General features: G+C 33.2%; 1 protein-coding gene across 1 annotated transcript in view; it reads right to left on the bottom strand.

Annotated features, from left to right (window-relative positions):
* Positions 1-2,193: 2,193 nt before the first annotated feature.
* Positions 2,194-21,614, bottom strand: part of LOC124541087 — a 62,433-nt gene continuing 43,012 nt past the window's right edge. Inside the window, exons 5-10 of the mRNA XM_047118912.1 lie at positions 9,825-10,003; positions 7,577-7,655; positions 6,885-7,027; positions 5,900-6,056; positions 4,844-4,978; positions 2,194-3,708 (exon numbers count right to left, since the gene is read on the bottom strand). Of these exons, the coding sequence (XP_046974868.1) occupies positions 3,511-3,708; positions 4,844-4,978; positions 5,900-6,056; positions 6,885-7,027; positions 7,577-7,655; positions 9,825-10,003 (891 nt within the window). The 3' untranslated portion in view covers positions 2,194-3,510. The remainder of the gene's footprint in view (positions 3,709-4,843; positions 4,979-5,899; positions 6,057-6,884; positions 7,028-7,576; positions 7,656-9,824; positions 10,004-21,614) is intronic.

The raw sequence follows: 21,614 nt of genomic DNA, 5'->3' as shown, positions 1-21,614 counted from the left end.
AATTTATATAAGAAAAACTTGCCTTATGTAAACAATTGTGCTTCCTATGTGATAATTATATATAAGTATCAATATTTTAAAGTGTTTTGATTTCGTGGTCTTATCGCATTTAATTCTATGGCACTGGGATAAAATGTCGCAACTTGAATATTTAGATTTTTTTTAAATTAAAATATTTTGGTATGTCTCGGTTGCCTTTCGATTGTAAGAAATCTGGAAGAAGTTTCAGTACTTTAGGCTATTTGACTGGTTTTTAAAATACATTTTATATTATTTAGTAGAGGTTAAGGAGCCCAGTAAAAATTGTTTTGTTTTATTTCTAGTACATATTTGCCGAAATATATCACATTAAAAATGTCATATTTAAAAAGCGCGAAAACGCTACTTGGATAATATGGCGCTGCAAATGGGTCGGTGACGTCACTTGCCTGTATTTTAATCTGTGGTACGTATTGCAGAAAAGCAAGGTTAACAAGCAAGTGACTTCATCATAAGCCCGGCCAATCAGGAGCGTTTTGTGTCACGTGAAAATCGTTTGAAAAAATGAATTATTATTTATGGATTTTTGAATAAATAGAATATTATTTTCAACTTTCGTAAATAAATAACCATTTTTACACAAATTACAGTAATTGACACTTTATTTTTCGCATTGTCAAATAGCCTATTGCCACAGAATTTTTTTTTTTCGTTGTCCAGGAACCCTTATAGATTTTTTAGTAAAAATTGTGATTTTCAGGAAGATTAAAAATAAAGTGACTACTTAAGTTGGGTTTATATCTGTAAACGTGCCATCTGACTTAAAATATGACGGATGTGACGCTTGCAGTACCCATTTCTCAGATAACACGTTAACAGTAATAAGAATTGCCTTAGATATGACATAAGTTCATACGATTATTGTGTTGCCAGTTAAACGTACATTTGACGGAAATTAGTTTTGACTGTAACATTTTTTTTGTACATTCTCGTCCGTATTTTTCATAATAAGTAATCATATAATAATAATATTAGCCTTTTTACAATTTTTCCAACATAAATACTTTTTATTTATATGATTATTTTTTATTTATTATTAATGAGTTAATTTTTCACAAAATATGTTACGGTAGCTTTGTTAAATCTTCGTTTATTTTATTATCTATAAGCCAAGTCTAATTTAGATGTGAAAATAGATCAAATTTAAACGCTTAATGTAAGTATAAAATTATTTTAAGCTTAATTTACATTTTTCTATGTTTTGCTGATGTAACAAGTCAGTACTCACCTTTATATATATTATTTAAAACTAAACAACGTACTTATCACAATTTTGTTAATAAAATCGATTTATGTATTCTTATCGAGGAATTATTAAAGACATTTTATTATTGATATATTTTTTGTTTTTTTTTTTCCAATAACTACTCTGTGGTTTCATATAGGACCATAAGGGTCTATATATAAGTTGGAATAATACAAAAACTCTCCTCACAATCAATACTTTATCTCTCCTGAAGTGGTTTACGATCCTTCCAATTCGACGATTAAAGTAAGAATGACCATTTCTAGGCTTACTCATAGTATTTAATGTTTACACGCCCCTCCTTCGACTGTAGCAACATCCGGTTTCGATCCATTTTAAAAAACAATTTAGTCAAAACCGGATGTTGACAGTCAACGCAAATTGTAACAACTATTTAAATCGAATTATTTATGCTGATAATACTATAATACATTAAAACAATAAAATATGATCATATTAAAATAAATATGCTAACACAAGGTACAGATTGAGAAACAAAAATATAAAGAAAAAATATTTTTATTCCGACTAATAAAACTCTCAGCTGTAATATGCATGTATTATATGCAAATCTTCCTCTTGGATCATTCTGTTTATTGATGGAAACCGCATTAAAATCTTTTGTGTAATTTAAAAGATCTAAGCGTTTAGATCACCCGATGACACTTTGTGTTGTACTGTTTCTGACAATTCATGATTATGTTCTGAGTTTGTTCTAACACCTCTTTAGTTTCAAATGATACTTCAAAAGATTTTTTATGCAATCGATGTGGACATTGGCAATAGAGATTGGTCCTGTAAATATCAACCATTTCTTACATCGCCAATGCGCCACCAACCTTGGTCGTCAAACTGTACGTTTTCTTTTACTTTAGGGCGTGAAGGTTGTAACAAAATAAAAAAAAACATAATTTTTATGTCAGTATATTTGTTAAAAATTCGTACACATACAATTTTAATCTACATTTTACGCTTCGATATGGTTCCAGAACTCCATTGTAACTAAAAAAAAAACTAGGTAAATTAGTCATATACTAAAATACAATGGAGTAATTATGAAACACGTATCAAAATTCGTTGTTACAACATTATAGGAAGCAAAAAGCATTTAAAAAGCTACTAATATAAAAATAGCACCTATACTTGGACGGAATACTGGCTACTAAGAAGATTTAAAAATTAAATATGGCATCTATATGATGAAAAAAAAAATCGATACAGATAATATTACATATTTAAATACAATGACTACAGTCTTTTAATGCTTAAGTCGAGATAATATTGAGTAATTGTGTCTCTTAACCAGATTAGCGTCATCTACTGGATTTGGATTATATTTTTTTATGAAAACTCTTTTGTAATTATAATTGTCAAATAACCATGCTATCACAGACTATATAAAATATTACGTAGTCATCATATTCTTTTACATAAAGAGGGACCTCTAACCATGGACAGATTTAGTTCCCGCCACCGAAAAAATAAAAATAAGGTCCCGTGCAAACTATCAATAAAAAAATTGAGATAATCATTTGTTATTCTTATATTGTCAGTGCTAGTATTATAACATACATTTATTTGAATAGTTCACACGGGTTCAAAGTAAAATTAAACTAAAATCACATAAAATATTGACGTCGAAGAAAAATTTATACATTCTTCTAAAAGAAGCTACAATTTTTTTTCTAAAATTTATTACGTAACGCAAGGCAACCATTTAACGTAACTTAAGGGACGGAAACATTAATGCACGAACTATCACAAACGACGTATTAAACACATAATATCCCCGCTGTTTTTAGACTTAAGATTAATTTATTGGTAATACTTAACTAAAATTGACTGAATCGTTGTGGTTTCTGAACACAACATTCTATTTTTAAATAATACGTGGACCTAAATAAGATATATCGACATATCGATATCGAATAAATGATTATTTCATTAAGATGTTATGACTGTATCTTAAAAAAGTATTAAGACGTTAAGATTATAGTTGAAACACTCAAACACACCTGAAGACAAACAGACATTCAAACACACTAACAAAATTTTTCTCAATTGTCATATTTATTCGTTGTAATATTTTAAAACCAATTTATTTCATACTAAATAACTATAACGAAATAGTCACGTTTACCCTAAAAAAATTCTCGTTCCGGTTACAAATTCAATATATAATGTAACCGTCGTACGTAGGGTAAAGTAGCTGATCATGGGCAGTATTAGCTCGTGTGTGAATATCCGGTGTTAGTGTACGGTCCACTGTAGAGGGAGCTACCGGTCCTAGAATAAGTTTTAGGGTTTCTTCTCCTTGCGAGGATAAACGCAATGGCAGCGATCACGCATATCATTAAAATTACTCCAGCGACACATATTCCGATTGCGAAGTTGCGCTGTGAAATGCAGATTTCATCTTCTTTCTGTAATATAAACATAGTTTAAGTAGTATTGTATTGGGGTTGTTAAAAAGGATGGTTATCTAGGAAGCGTTTAGCTTCTAGAGCATAGGATTGTATTTAATTGGGATAGGGTTCTACAGAGTCGAGATGGCCCAGTGGTTAGAACGCGTGCATCTTAACCGATGATTGCGGGTTCAAACCCAGGCAAGCACCGCTGATTCATGTGCTTAATTTGTCTTTATAATTCATCTCGTGCTCAGCAGTGAAGGAAAAAATCGCGAGGAAACCTGCATGTGACAAATTTCATAGAAATTCTGCCACATGTGCATTCCACCAACCCGCATTGGAACAGCGTGGTAGAATATGTTCCAAAACCTTCTCCTCAAAGGGAGAGGAGGCCTTTAGCCCAACAGTTGGAATTTACAGGATGCTGTTGTTGTTGTTTGTAGAATTCTACAAATTCCAAACAGTTACTTTAACTTACAAAACTGGTGCTGTGCCATAATCTATCACACAAAAAAAGTACTATTAATGATTTCTGTCAAATCGTTCAATAATTTGGATAGAGCTTTATATATATAACTATACATATTCCTCTCGATATATATAATTTGTAAATTTTTATGAAAAATATGTGTTTATTTTTTTTATGGTTTAGGATGGCGGACGAGCATATGGGCCACCTGATGGTAAGTGGTCACCATCACCCATAAACAATGACGCTATAAGAAATATTAACTATTCTTAATATCGTCAAAGTGCCACTAACCTTGGGAACTAAGATGCTATGTCCCTTGTGCCTGTAGTTACACGGGCTCACTCACCCTTCAAACCGGAACACAACAATACTGAGTACTGTTATTTGGTGGTAGAATAAAATATTAACTATTAAGTTCGGTTTTCTAAAGGAAATATATTAATCCGCCATGCATACTTGCTAAAAACAGTAACAGTCTGTAAATTTCCCACTGCTGGGTTAAGGCCTCCTTTCCCATTAAGGAGAGGGTTTAGGAACATATGCAACCACGCTGTTCCAATGCGATTTGGTGAAATGTTGGTATTGTTGGTAAATTTGTTCTTAATTTGAAAACACTCTTAAGTGAAATCAAAATATGAATACAGTTTACTGTTTGGATTATTCAAAGATCCTACCAACCTTTTCGCTGGTAACCTCATCGTTATCGGGCGAGTCAGCTTCGTTGACGTACAACCCTGAGAACACTTCCACAGTAGCTGGTGACCCTTCGTCCGATTGGCGACGTACTCGGTTCTTCTTATGGGAACATGGCTCCTGGAATTTCATTAAAAAAAAAAATTAATTATTAAGTAAAATATTGATTGATTTTTTTTTAATTTTAATTTTTACACCGAAAAGCAATGTGACAAACTGCTTATCTGGATCTATACTCAAAAACACATGCTTTTTTAAAAGTGTATTGCAATTATTGGATTGTCCTCAAAATATTATATTATCGGCCATATTTTACCAACAATTTGTGTACTTTTGGAATCTCCTACTATCTAGTATATTCATTTCACACTAGTAGTCATTTTTGGAGTAGACGATGCTACTGTCTAGTCTTGTCATAATATAAATTAAAATAATGAAATCTCATAATACTAAGTGCATTGCAAACGATATTTTTAATACAGCACTTGGATGACGGCCAATGTATTTCTCAAATCTTTATGATTAAAAAACGCAGTAACGGCCCAGTTTTGTGTTTATTATTTTTAGACATATAATTATAACGTGCGTCTGATAGCCCGTTTACATTACGACGTTACGATTTATATAAGCGATAAGTGTTTTTGTTTGGGTTTTTAATATGCTTATCGATTACGATTATTATACTGGTATTCCTTTGATGTTTCGTATTTATATTACATAAGAAAATCACTATTAGTCGCCCGCGGCATCTCTCGCGTTTTAGAATGTTGGTTGTCGTGTGTCAAACAAAAAAGTAGTCTATGTCCTTTTTTGGAGTTCAAGTTTGCTTTATACCCAATTTCATCCAATTCGGTTTAGCGTTTTGGTCGTGAAAGAGCGACACACAGATAGAGTTACTTTCACATTAATAATATTACTATAGATCAGACACTCAAGAAGATTAAGAGATTCTGCAACATTGCATAGCTTACACTAATAAAATAGTGCACCACATTAGATTATATCGTAGTTGCAATGCCGTGCAGGTATAAAGTTACTTACGCAATCAGTCGGGTGATTAAGATCGCAGAGCTTGACTTCGCACGTGTAGTATACGCTGGCTGTGTAGGGGAACTTGTGGGCGGGGAAAGACACGCGGGCCTCTTGCTTCTCGCGAGAATATTGGAACAGTCCCATAATCTCACCGTCAAGTGGACATCTTGAATAAAAATATTATGGAATTAGTTTTTCTTTTAATTACCTTTAAACACAATCTTACAAAGGTTTCTTGATGGTATCTTGTACCCTCAATTAATCGTAGTTTCTAATACGATTAGCACATTTGATTAAATTGATATTATTGCCACATTTTATATGTTTTCTATAGCATTTTACTAAATTGAAACAACGTTTACGATTAAATAGAAATGACACAAAATAAAGAACTGTCTTGTTATAAATTGACATATTATGTATTGGACAAGTTTCTGTGCACCATTGGGTTGCAATATACATATGAAGTGTTGGACTTGTAGCTCTTTTTCCAGTCGAATTGATTTGCAATTTTTTTTGCATATAAATGCTGCTGCACAACAGTATCTCCAGTCTTAGCTGTTGGACACCGTGGACAAAATTCGAGCACATCATTATGGAGTGAACAATTTATAATCACTTGATAAATTCGTTCCAACTTCAAAATATCACTAAGCATAAATAATAAAAAAAGCATAAATATAATAAGAGTTTGGGTTAGTCCGGGACGTTCCGTGTCTACTTTTCTTGATTTTAGGTGTCTCGTAATGTTAAAGTTATTCAGAATTAACTTTTTCTTCAATAAATGTAGAGTGTTTTTAAAAAAATTGACTTTAATTGATTTACTTGAATTTAATTTTTTTTTAGAAAAAACGTTTAATATTACTCTTAAATTCCTGGGAATTCTTTGGATTGTAGGATGTCTCGTGTCCCGGGACTTTGATATTGTCACCAATTCCTAAACCCTAGTTATAATATGTGAATAATCCTCAACTAGGAGATAGAATAATCTTACCCGTCGTCCGCTATAAGGCTTTGTTCGGCCCATCCCAGACCATCTCTAACGGAGCATTCGGAGACCAGAAGACCATACTGCCGTTGCTTCTCCAACGAAACGACCAGGGTCAGAGTGTCACCAATTTTAACGTTCGACGCCACCTAGAAATGTATAACATACAATACAGGATAATTAATAATCATTAAAATAAAATGAATGTAATCTTTTCCTTATAAAATATTTGTCAATATCATTTTTTTATTCATTATATTTCTATGCCAAGATGTTTCGTTATCTGAATGATTCAGATTGAATATTATTTAAAATAATTAATTAAAATTTGATTAATTTAATATATTTTAATTTGATACTGGAATTATTGGTGATGATTTAAAGAGAGAAAAAAGGGCATTTTCTACTTTTTCTGATAAGAATAATAATCAAGCATGTATATGCAATATTATGTCATATTTTAATTATTAAAATATATATTATATGTGTACGGGCAAATGAGTCCCCTCCTGCCTAAGTTACGCCTGGCTCACTCACTCTTCAAACCGGAACACAACAATAATGAGTAATTGTTTGGCGGTAGAATATCTGATGAAAGGGTGACCTACCCAAACAGCAGACAATTCAACCAGCAAAAGAAACCTTACTAACAGTTTTTATCTATCTTTGGGTACTAGGAGATCATAAATTAATATTACCTCTTTATCTTCAGGGTCTCCTTTGTATATCTTCATTGTGACTGATGGCAGCAATCCTGAGTCTTCATCGTATTCGTCACTGTTAAAAAAAAAGTAAATACTTATTCAACTATTTGTTTGTGGACGCTTAAAATAAAGTAGAGCAAACATCAGTTAGATTTGTTTGGGAATATGACTTAGCAGTGGAGCAGTAATCTGTTATATCTCAAAAGAGCGCTTGACTATTACACAGGTGTGTGTGGGCATCATTTATGGGTACAAACGTTCAATGCGCAACGAGGTCTAATACGCCTCGTATGTACAAGAAAAACATAGATTTCTTTGTCGTGCTGAGGCCGTAACATCTATTTGATATATTGGAAGAAACTGATAAATATATTTGTACAATGCCTGTTGAAAATAGAATGCTAAGGTATATCTACTTAATACGGGGTCTTTTCGACCATGTACCGCACTGAAGAAATAAAATTCGATTATATCACATCACATCGAGTTTTAGTTTCTTAAGCGTTACGGGGTCTAATAAGCCCCGTACCGGTATTACGGTAGTTTACATCGAGGTGTTAAACGCCTTGTACCGCAGGAATGGAATAAATAAAAAATTATACCGCAGTCAACGTGTTGATATGTTTGTTTTAATTAACTGGTTTTAATTTATGACTGTATTTTTATACTAATATTGATAAATACTTTTAATAAAAAGAGTGCATGTGTCATTTTTATAAGATCCAACTGTATTAATATTTAACGAAATAAATGTCATATTCAACAATTCATTAAAAATGTAAACATTTATATGTAACAGTTGTGTGTGACTAAGTACTTTCATTTATCATTGACTTAAAAAACGTCCTTGGACGTAAGTAGGTATCTTGTAAATGTCAAATCAATAAAAGTCGTGAAATAGGCATTTATAATATAATATTAAGTGTATTTAAAGTGTGCTCCTGTTGTTCATTTCAATTTTGTTGAAATCCAAAGCACGGGAGTCTATAGTCCGACACAACTTAGATGTTGCTTCGGAAATATTCGTAAAACCGATCACATCCGAATTAAGTGACTTCGAAATGATCAATCTTTATTTATTTCTCATGCGAAAATGATATTTAGGCAAAACGTAATAATTTATAATGTCGTATAACATAAAATTCGCAAAAAACAAAAAGCTATCAATCTTCAATGACATGTTTTTGGTTTTTATTTGTCGATGCTACATTTAAAATGTGTCGTATTATATAACAACAAACAACAACAACAGAGCTGAGATAGTCCAGTGGTTAGAACGCGTGCATCTTAATCGATGATTGCGGGTTCAAACTCAGGCAAGCACCACTATATATACATATGTGCTTAATTTCTGTTTATAATTCATCTCATGCTTGGCGGTGAAGGAAAACATCGTGAGGAAACCTGCATGTGTCTAATTTCATCGAAATTCTGCCACTTGTGCATTCCACCAACCCGCATTGGAAGAGCGTGGTGGAATATGTTCCAATCCCTCTCCTTAATGGAAGAGGAGACCTTATCTCAGCAGTGGGAAATTTACAGGCTGTTACTTTACTTTACTTTTAAACGTATTAATTTATAATGTCGTATAACCTAAAATTCGCAAAAAACAAAAAACTATCAATCTACAATGATATGTTTTTGTTTTTTATTTGTCGATGCTACATTTAAAATGTGTCGTATTATATACATTTCCAACTTTGTGTCTTATATACTGTACTCCTTAGTCTACATACGTCATTATAAATTATTACGTTTATGTAGGCCCTTGTCTAAATAGAAAGATTATAATGAAGAACAACATAAAAAGAAAAACAATTTTGCAACCAGGAATGATGCCCAGCATACGCAGTATTGCTCACCACAATTTCCATAAAAAAGAAATCAATGGTGTATAAACGCATTAATTACAAATATATAAAAACGTTATTTTTCACTTACAAAATTTTAAATGTATTCACTATTTACGGAACCATTTTATTTATCAATAACTAACGATATGCCCCCGCTTCGCACAGTTGCAATCCTGATACTAAATATAGATACTGAATGCCTTACAATGTTCACAGTGTTTTTAGTCATTTTTACTATATTGTGCATGTATTATACATATAAATCTTCCTTTTGAATCAATCCATCAATTGAAATAAGCCGCATCAAAATCTGTTGCATAAATTTAAAGATCTAAGCATACATATTGACAGACAGCGGTAAGCGACTTTTATGCTATGTAAAAACTTACTTATTATAATTATCCCTGGTGTTCGTCAAACGGTCAGCGTGTGGTCGATGTAGGTGGTAAAGGGTGAGGTCACGGCGACGGTAGCGGCAGCGTACGTGGTACCCTCGTCCTTGTCCAGTCACGAGCCGAAGGTGAGGCTGTACTATGATGTTGTTGTAATATTCTACAGTACCATCGTCCTGGAAAGATGAAAAATATTTGATTAAATGTTTGTTTGTGTGTTACAGTTTAAAATTAAACTTCTCCTTTACATATGGTATCTTCAATGATATTCTAATAAACAGATACGTTATATCCATACTAAACAATAGAAAAATGTGTGCCGCGCCGGGGACAGCTTATTTTAGTTTATTTTTACATTTCGTTAAAAGTAAAAAAGGATAGCTTGATAAAAACAATAAGTAAAAGGGATAACTAGATGTTTTAATTACGCAAAACGTATTACTACGTAATTATGATGTATTATAACGTATTACTACGTAAAACAACTAAAGGCAAACGTCCCAATTAGGACGTTTTCTAGTCTTCACTTTTTGCGCGTTAATAACATATCTGTTTACTAAAACATCATTGGGTATCTTCATATTGATGTATAAGTTTGACAAATGATGACGTCGTATCTAGGAGAGAAAAGTTGAATCAGTTGATGAAAATGACGTCAAAACTCATTAGCTTACTACATGATTTATTTCAATAATAGCCTGTAAATTTCCCACTTCTGGGCTAAGGCTCTCTTTGAGGAGAAGGTTTAGAACATATTCCCTATATATATATTAACTTCATTTAAAAGTTAATTATTTTGATATCTTGTAAATATAATGATTAATATTTAGAAGGAATTAAGCACACGACTTAAATTTAAATGATCAATAACAAAGCAATCAATCTATATAAAAATAATAAACGTGTAAGTAACTTTGTCCATCTGTCATATTGTTCGCTCTTTAATCAATATCAGAAACATTTTTATCATTTTTTTTTTTTAGAGCAGAGATGGCCCTTTGGTTAGAACGCGTGCATCTTAACCGATGATTGCGGGTTCAAACCCAGGCAAGCACCGCTGATTCATGTGCTTAATTTGTCTTTATAATTCATCTCGTGCTCAGCGGTGAAGGAAAACATCGTGAGGAAACCTGCATGTGACAAATTTCATAGAAATTCTGCCACATGTGTATTCCACCAACCCGCATTGGAACAGCGTGGTGGAATATGTTCCAAACCTTCTCCTTAAAGGGAGAGGAGGCCTTTAGCCCAGCAGTGGGAATTTACAGGCTGTTGTTGTTGTTGTATTTTTTTTTTATGTTATATCTATTTTTTTTTATCTAAACAAACAAAAATACATAAGAAAAAATGTACGGAACAGACTTGTCTTTATCTATCTATAAAGACACACAGTTCACACATACATGGCGCAAAGGGGCGTGTCGAGTAAAGCCTATTTATTTCAGCCTAGCTCTCATTCGCCAAGCGATTGCCGTGTGATAAGGAAGTTTCTCCCAATTCAATTGCATGTCAAAAACGTCCAAAGTGCATTTCCTTGAAATACAAATCCCACTAACACTTAAAATTTATCGACTTTGTTAAGTTAAGGATTTTGTGTTTAATATTAATATCGTGTTAAGCGTTATAAATTGAGGAAATACTTTGTTTTTAGATTGAATTTAAATGTCATGACTATATAAGACCTAATAATTCGGAATTTACATTAATATATCTTTCAATGTAACCTGGAAAGGAAGAAATCCTAAAACGTCAAAATGATATTTTTGACATCTGTCAGAATATTTGTTATTCTTTTTTAATCCCACACATATGAATGAAAAGGCAATATTTGAATACATATGTAGCTGCCACCTGCTAGGTTGTTTGAGAGGATATACTGGTTGTATATTAAAAACTAAAATACACCGAGTTCCGAAATATTTCCACCAAAATTGTATATTTTAAGATCTGCGATTTGATTTTTTCCATGGAGCCAGATAATTATCAATGCATTGTTTAGTTGCTTATAAATTCCTATCACATATGTCCGTTTCCTTCCGACAGCTGTAGGACCGGATGTGACGTCAGCTCCCCCTTCGTCATGGCCACTGAGCGGTTCTAACGATAATTACCCATTTTCGGGTGATTCAAAAAGTTTTACAAAGTCTATATATCTGAACTAATATAATTAATTTAAAAAAGTAAATCGGTTTTCAAGCTGTCATAGCTAAACTACTGAACCGAAATTGATGAAATTTTGTATGAGCTTGAGTCCCAAAGAAGGACATTGGCTTTTAATACCAAAAACCTTCAAAAACCGACAAGAACGAAGAAGGCTGTAAAACCTAGTTGCGTCTGATATGAGTGTTGGCGACACATCTATGTTATAATATGAAGAACATTTATGTCAAACCGTTAACTATCAGGAGAAAACTATAGCCATCTTCTTCTGATTTATAGGTTCTAGGCGGGTGAGAGAGAGAAAACTATGCAAGTGTGCAGAGCTCATGTGAGTGCGCTATTGCAGACGCGCTGTCTATTCCTTTACTTTTATAATTCGATGAGAATTATTAAAAGTGTTTTACTTGGTTTAGGAAGTTCTTTTCTTAGACACTCTAACAAACTACAATCTTGAGAAGTATTCATCAGATAAACTGAATGATTTATTATTGTTAGGGCTAAATTCTTAAGTATGTGATCGATGTAATTGCTGCTAAGTGATTTTCTAATAAGATGTTCTGCTTCATAGACGTGTCGATTTTTTTTTAAACTAATCGGGAAATAGGCCAATGTTAAGTGGTCATCATCCGTCATAGGTATTGGCACTGCTAGAAATATTAATCATCCCTTTTGCCAATGTACCACAAACCTTGGGAACCTTTGTGCCTGTAGTTACTTGCTGCTTGGCGGCATAATATTTGAAAGTTTTGCTATGAAGCCAATTTTGCTATACGACGTTTTGCTAAATAGATATTCTGGTTACCTGGAAGTTTTGGTACTTGGACTTATTGATTAAAGGCCTAGTTTAAGACAACCGGGTCCGCTATCATAAAGATTATACTAATAAGGTTTTTATTGGCGTACAGATTATGGAAGTTATGTAAAGAATTTGACGCAGATCCAGTATTAAGGAACGTTTAAGACTTGTTGTGACAGAGCTGGCATTCTTTTTACGAAATGACATTAAGCCGGACCTACACATGCAATATAATTTGAGTCATTTCATATTCATAAGTTGTCCAAGCCGCCTCCACACAGCAAGGCCAACAAAAGGTCTCTTGCTTTTCGCTTTTGAATATATGTCATTTTTACACAGATAATTAATTATTCGAAATTCGAAAATGTTTCTTCTTGAATATATGCTATGACTGTTTTTTTTTTTATTGATACGTACTCATTTTTTAAGTTACACGAATTTAATTATATTAAAAAAAACATTTGACTCGATTTGAATTATACCACAAGAGGCAACCCGTTTCGTTATCAAAATCAAAATAAACTTTATTCAAGTAGGCTTTTACAAGCACTTTTGAATCGTCATTTGACAATTAAGTGAAGCTACCACCGGTTCGGAAAGTACGGGGACACCGGGGAAATACTACGGGGACGAATCGGCAAGAAACTCAGTAGTTACTCTTTTTAAACATTTAAAAAATACAAAGATGCGTTTCGTAATAATGATGAGTAATTGATAAGCGTCCATTTCAAGTTCTTATAAATAAATAAATATAAAAAATCCTAAATTAAAATTCTACCCGACAGCAATGAAAAGAAGGATAATGTATTTGTCTCATTTGCATGCTGACATCACCTTGAAACGTCTTAATTAATGTCAAGTTCAAAAATAATAATAAATATATCAAATTTAAATGTTAAAGAGCAGATTGTAGAGTTAATTTATTTTAATTGTTATTAGTTCAACATATCAATGTTATTTATTGTGTCTTCTTCTTTCGAATGACTAATCAATGATGTAAGAAAGAGAGAAAACAGTGTTTAAATAAAGACAGTTATAAAATGATTATTATATGTGAGACTGTACATAAACATCATCAGTGAAAAATAAGAAAAGCTAAAGCACCGTTTGATACTATTGGAAAATGAGGTTTATCCACTTAACATTAAATCTCATTTTTCAAAAGTACCATCTTGGCGCTTTAGTCATTTTTTCTTTCCGCTGACGATGTACTCGTAAAATTTAACAGGTTATCTTCTAGAATTCAAATAATTTCCTACTCCTCGAAGCGTACTCTACATATATGGTCTACATTTTACATTACATGGTCTAACCTAACCTAACCTAACCCACTCCTCCCCAGAACTAGTGACAATATTAAAGCCAGTAATGAGTAAACTCAACAGTTCAGAAAAAATGTGATTGAGGATAGTAATTTATTGGTTCAAACGCTTTACCATTTATGGGAATGTGTCACCCATTCAACAGTCATTATATCACCATATATGAATACTTCGTATATGTGTGTGGATTTTAAGCATGTGTGAGTGAACCGTCCGAGAGGATTGAAAACATTGACGTTGAAAGAAATCTTACCACCACCACTTGACATTTAATTAATCCAAATCTTGACCTGGATCTCAAAGAACGTTACAGGAACAAATCCAAATCAGTCAACTTACTAGAGAAAGAAATTACGTAATTATATTTAAATAATTTGTTTTAATAATTGTCGAATTAGATTACATAGAAACTTATATTTCAGAGAAGACATTCGTATCTTCGAGGCATTTGAGGTTCAATAACAATTAATGTTATGTAAAATTTTATCTTAGACAATATGCACCCTTTTTATCTTCAACTTAACTTAATAGTTAAAATTACTTTTAAGCACACTCGGACAGATAAATAATTATTCCTATTACGTTTTTTAATTAGAAAGAGTCGTGATTGAAACACAGTAAAACCTTTTTATTAAAAACTCTGAGACAAAGCGTCGAAGTTTTATATAAAATGTAGTAATATGTACCAGGTTAAAACAGGTCGTCTGTGTGTAATTACAAGATGGATAGAACAATGCGATGAGATAAGATGTGAGATAAAAATTATTAACAAGTATATTTTAAGTATTTAGATCTAATCGATTGTTTTGTTTACGATACACTACGACCTTCGTTAAGTAATTAAACGCATCAAATAGATATACATATGACCTACAAGGTAGTTCTAAGGTAAAACTGATAATTATTGACCCCTGTGATATTTATGTTTTTTGTTTAATTAAAATAATAGGATAGCATTACATAGCTGAGATGGCCCAGTGATTAGAACGCGTGCATCTCAATCGATGATTGCGGGTTCAATTCCAGGCATATCTCTCTATATATATGTGAGCAATTTGTGTTTATAATTCATCTCGTGCTCGGCGGTGCACTGGAACATTGGAACAGCGTGATGGAATATGTTCCAATTCTTCTCCTTAATGGAAGAGGAGGCCTAATCCTAGCAGTGGGAAGTTTACAGGCTGTTACTTTACTTTTATAGCATGGTTAAAAAATGACTATTACTGTATGTCGTATGCTATTTTCTGTTACCCTAATAACGTGAATGATGGAAGCGTGACAAATGAAAATATCACTTTCTTTTTGAATTTTAGCTTAGAAGTACATACAAACCTTTCGTCATCTATTTTTCAAGTGATAATAATTTCCGAATATAGATTAACGAACGAATAAGATATAGTTGAAAGTTAGTATATTTATTTCTTAGTTAAAATATTTTTGATTTTAATTATATTCATTATGAATTGGAAATACTTATTAGCTTAATAGTGACTTCATAGTAACAATATTTTGTCATTTAAGTCCTATTTAAAATTAAAATAAACAGCATGGTAACAGTAATTGTATCTGTTACCCTACAATCATAAAATAATTAATGAGAATACTTTTAATTATTGTAATTATTTAGCTTCATCTAAATACTTTTACACTTACACAGAGAGCGTCTAAAGTTATTTAAAGCGACATTCTTTTATACTTGTTCCATAAGTGGCAATGAGTAGGCGCTACAGGATATTTGCATAAGTAATCTCGCTATTCTAAAAGAATTTGCAAGATTATGAAATGCTCCATGCTCATAATTGTGCAAAGTTTCAACGTTAAAAAAGAGTAACTACTGATTATCTTGCCGGTTCTTCTCGCTAGAATCTACTTTCCGAACCGGTGGTAGCTTCACTTAATTGTAAAATGACGATTCAAAAGTGCATGTAAAAGCCTACTTGAATAAAGTTTATTTTGATTTGATATTTAAAATGAAACTATGCAAAAAAAGTGTTGAGAAAAATTAAAATTTAATTTTAACAAATTACAAATTTCGAAAAAGTAGTATGAACGTCAACTTCAAGTAAAAAGCTTAACAATTACTAAAATTGGAAAGAATGTGGTGAACCCAATTGAACCAAACTCCAAAAATCGCTTCACAAAAAAAGGTACATGTAAACACACATAAATAAAAAAAGCGTTACAACTTTGATAATATTGTAACGACACAAAACGAACTAATATTTGATTTTCGAATGTTTTTAAATTTCGAACGTCACTTTTTTAAAACTATTTACTTAGGTTCTCTTGTTTGAACTTAAATAGTGTAACAATGAAGTGTTAGTATGAAAACCGGCGTATAAATATTTGACTAAGAGATATACTGATTATTTATATATTTAGATAGAGTATCGTACTACAAATGAACTAAAACAAATAGGCCATTTGTTATATTGGTGTGCGTGACAGCGTCCTCAGTTTTGACAGCCTATCTGACATATAAACAATCAAAGATACGACTAAAATACCAGGTTAAAAAAAAGAAATTGACTTTTGCATTAAAATTATTGTCTTTGTTTTAAACATGTTTTTTTTTTAAGAATTAATATAGTATTTTTTTAAGTTGCCAGTTATGTAAAGTTTTTTATTTATTTGAATCATTTTACGTTTTAATTTATTCTTAATAATAATTGCCTACAATATGTTGACGCTAATAAACTTTACTTCCTTTCTTTAATAGTAGAGAGCATTTGTAATGCCTTGTTAGTCTAGAGGTAACTTGTTTCAGTTGGTGGTAGGGCTTTGTGCAAGCCTGCCTGTGTAGGTACCACCCACTCATCAGATATTCTACCGCTAAACAACAGTACGCAGTATTGTTGTGTTCCGGTTTGATGGGTGAGTGAGCCAGTGTAACTACAGGCACAAGGCACATAGCATCTTAGTTCCCAAGGTTGGTGGCGAATTGACGATGTAAGGAGTAATTAATATTTCTTACAGCGTCATTGCCTATGGGCGATGGTGACCACTTACCATCTGGTGGCCCATATGCTCGTCCGCCAACCTATACCATAAATATATATATATATATATATATTTATATGTCATGAACTTAACTCTTTCCGTTCTTGAAATATTCTCCGTCTCATCAAATTACATTGAGCGAAAAAAGAGTGCATCTACATATGTATATGTATGTACATATTTGCCCACGCACTTGATATTCCACATTTTTCTGCCATTCCGATAACAAACATTTCGATGGCACGTTTTTTTTCCTATTACGTAATGTCAATACAATTTAAAGTAACTAGTGATTCGTGATCGTGATCTTCGTATTACTCACGGTCTACGATGTTATGAATTCAATACACCAAGTCATACGAGAAAATAGATAATAAATAATAAAAATCATAGATATTTTTTTTTGGCTGATAAAAAAATGCCTTCGACTGTCAATTGTTTTAGACTCATCTATATTTCGTCAAGATTTCATCAAATATCAAAATATATATTTTATTCAAGTAGGCTTTCAAAAGTTTCGTATCTAAACAGAACTATATTAAGTAAAGGTACCATTTCGGAATGTACATCCTACCGAAGATGGTAAGAAACTCAGTAGTTACTCTTTTCCAACATTTAACTAAATCACCGTTTTGCGAAACGTTTCTTTATTTTATAAATATGTCAATTAAATTAATAATTAAATGTAATTTTAATTGACATCTCAAGTATTCGCTTTCCGTGTTGTTTTTACTTATCAAATACTTAAATAGCAGTAGTAAAAGTATCTCTGCCCATAAATAAAAGTATTTATCTCCACTGTGTTACTGCAATACAGATCGGTAAAATACTAATTTAGTACGTAAGTATCGATTCACCCCACCGAATACTATTTAAACCCATTGAAGTCCATAGCTAAGATTAGATTTTATACCCTAAAATTTTCAGCGTTTAGCAGAATATATCATATACACCAAAAGTAATACCGCTCATTCGATTGTATTGTACGGAACCTGTGACTTATGACTTCACAGTCGTGACCTCCGTGAGGTTTTCGTCACGAAACATGAACTCATACTGTTTGTTTTACATATTCGTACCAATCATAACATTTCCTGTTCCACGTTAGCTCGTGGGGATACCAACCACTCTAATTGGAATTCATTTTTTATACATTGTTGTGTTAGTAGGGGTCTTGTTATAGTGGTTATAGCGCGTGGAGATATCACCCACTCAAATTTGACAGCATTTTTCTATACATTGTTGTGTTAGCAGGGGTCTTGTTATAGTGGTTATAGCGCGTGGAGATACCACCCACTCAAATTTGAAAGCATTTTTCTATACATTGTTGTGTTAGTAGGGGTCTTGTTATAGTGGTTATAGCGCGTGGAGATACCACCCACTCAAATTTGAATGCATTTAGTGATACATTGTTGTGTTGATAGAGATCATGTTATAGTGGTTACGTATGGTACTAGTTGATTATGTAAGGAATTGTCAAAAAGTCGCGCCTCTGCTATTAGATATTCTCTCAAACAATCGTCATCGTCACATTTGAGAGAATTATTGGTAGCCATTTTTAGGGTTCCGTTCCTCTAAAGGAATAAAGGAACCCTTATAAGATCACTTCGATGTCCAACTATCTATTTTTCTGTATGATCGTCAAGATCGTTCTTAAGATTTGAAACGACCGTTGCATAATAAATTCTGGGGTCTGAAATATGGAGGTTTTTTCTTTTTTTTTATGTGATAGGTGGCAAACATGCAGGCACCTGATGGAAAGTGACTACCACCGCCTATGGACATCTGCAGCACCAGGGGGCTAGCAGGTGCGTTGCTGGCCTTTGTGGAAGGAGTACGCTTTTTTCTTGAAGGTTCCTATGTCGTATTGGTTCGTAAAAACCGACGGCGAAAGCTGGTTCCACAAAATGGTTGGGCGAAATTATTATCTATCGTATTTCCCATACATTCGTAATAGTAATCAAACCTTTAAGGTTCAATCCTTTCATCTTAATCATGTAATTTGACAAGGAGCAATGTCCAAAAACGAATACATTTCGGTATTGTCTGGTGATACGGAACCCTCAGTACGCTTATCCGACTCGCACTTGCCCGACAAAAATATTATAATTAATATATAGCAACAGTTGCTATGCTCTACACGTAATAACCCCACTGGTTTGAATGGTGAGCGAGCCAACGCAAGGGACTTATCAGTGGTGGTACGCAGTCAGTGGATGCTTTAAATTTAATTCAACAGTTACAACAGTATTAGTTCATGTAAAACGAAGATTCAAAAGTGTTATGTGAGCCTACTCAATATTATACACAAGGTTTGACCTTATAGGTGAAAAAAATGGATCCCGCCAGGTGATTTGGAAACAACAACAACAACAGCCTGTAGATTCCCACTGCTGGGCTAAAGGCCTCCTCTCCCTTTGAGGAGAAGGTTTGGAACATATTCCACCACGCTGTTCCAATGCGGGTTGGTGGAATGCACACGTGGCAGAATTTCTATGAATTTTGTCACATACAGGTTTCCTCACGATGTTTTCCTTCACCGCTGAGCACGAGATGAATTATAAAGACAAATTAAGCACACGAAACAGCGATGCTTGAATGGGTTTGAACTCGCAATCATCAATGTGGAAAACCCCGGGCTTTTCCTTGATCTTCGATTAAATTATCCGGACTGGCTTTTAAAGATGAATTCCGTCGAGTAGTGTGTACACCGGTTTCATGGGTAGGTCCCGGGTTCCGATGTAGAAAAAGTTCATTAGTTTTATATGTTCTCTTGGGTTTGGGTGTTCGTCGTCGTTACTTCTGATTTTCCATAACACAAGTGCTTTAGCTGCTTACATTGGGATCAGAGTAAAGTTGACCATTATTTATTATTATTATATAAAGATCAGAAGATCACTTGCTTATCGTGTTATCAATAGAAAATCGAACATATCAACTTTGATTACTGTTGTTACTGGTAATATAACTCCGATATTACTAATTGTTATAAAATGCCAAGGTCCGTTATGACGAATGTTTCCTTCGAATAGATCGTAAGATGCATCGATTCATATCACGTGCTTCCTCTTGCGTGCGCATGCGCAACAACACGCACACATGTGCACTGTGTTAGTGACTTTGATATGTAACAATACCTGTGAATTTGAGGAACGAAATATATTGAACCTGTACTAAGAGTTGACGATGGCGAAAAGGTTCCGTATGATATCTTAAGGGATATTACGTTCGGTTATATTTTTGGAGCTAATCACGTAAGGAAGCAGTGTGACATGATTTAAGATAATGCTTTCATCTCTTTCTATTTCCCTCTTTCTCTTTCTGTTATATAGCATGATTGCTTGTATAACATTATTAATTTATTTCACTATGTATTGTAGTACATATATATACGAGCTACAATTGAAAGTAGTGACATTTATTTAATAAAGCTTAAATAATTTGTATTAACTATTACTTAATTTAAACAAGTTTATCTGTATACGTATCACGCACTCATTTTATATTCTAGTTTCAAATACAGTTACATCCTATACATTTACCATTGCTGGTATAAAGGCTCCTTTAGGGAGAAAATTTGGAGCAAATTCCACACACTCATATGCAGACTTCACGATGTTTTCCTTCACCGCCGAGCACGAGATGAATTATAAACATAAATTAAGCACATGAAAATACAGGTGTTTGCCTAGATTTGAACATCGGTTAAGACCCAAGCGTATTTGCTTTCTTCAAGTAGAATACATAGTATTGTTGTATTCCGGCTTTATAAGTCAGTAAGCCAGAGTATAGGCACAAGGGACATGTAATTCCCATGGATCTTCCCGGGGAGGAGGCTCTTACCCAACCGTGGAATATTAACAGGATGTGACTCTACACAACTTTTTCTAATTGTTTAAAATATTTCGTAAATTCAAAACGCTTCAAAAATAATTATGTAATGAAATAAATAAAAAATAAATTTCACTAAACGCAGTTTAAAAGTTTGAAATATATTATAATTTTACGCAAGACTCCTGTATAATTTACACTGTTTCTCTTTATTACGCCACGGCATATAACTTGGATGGACCCCGTTAATTGAATTGCGTTAAATGTGAAAGTTTACGAGCATTTTGTAACGCACAATGTTTTGGTAATTCCATGTATGACGTTCTCTTGATGATCAAAATTCATTTGGAAATTCATGTAATATTCCATTATTTGGAGTATGAAATTGTAAACAACAACAGCAACAACAACAGCCTGTAAATTTCTTACTTCTGGACTAAGGCCTCTTTTCCCCTTGAGGACAAGGTTTGGAACACATTTCACCACGCTATTTCAAATGCGAGTTGGTGGAAGACGACCTCCGTGGTCGAGTGGCGTGAACACCGGTTTTTATGGGTATCCCACTCCGAGGTCCCGGGTTCGATTCCCGGCCGAGTCGATGTAGATTATCATTAATTTTCTATGTTGTGTTGGGTCTGGGGTGTTTGTGGTACCGTCGTTAGTTCTGATTTCCATAAC

The sequence above is a fragment of the Vanessa cardui genome, chromosome 27, assembly GCF_905220365.1.
Source record: "Vanessa cardui chromosome 27, ilVanCard2.1, whole genome shotgun sequence".
Lineage (NCBI taxonomy): Eukaryota > Metazoa > Arthropoda > Insecta > Lepidoptera > Nymphalidae > Vanessa > Vanessa cardui.
Note: the sequence above shows the minus strand (reverse complement) of the source record. Positions and strands in the feature narration are given on the sequence as shown.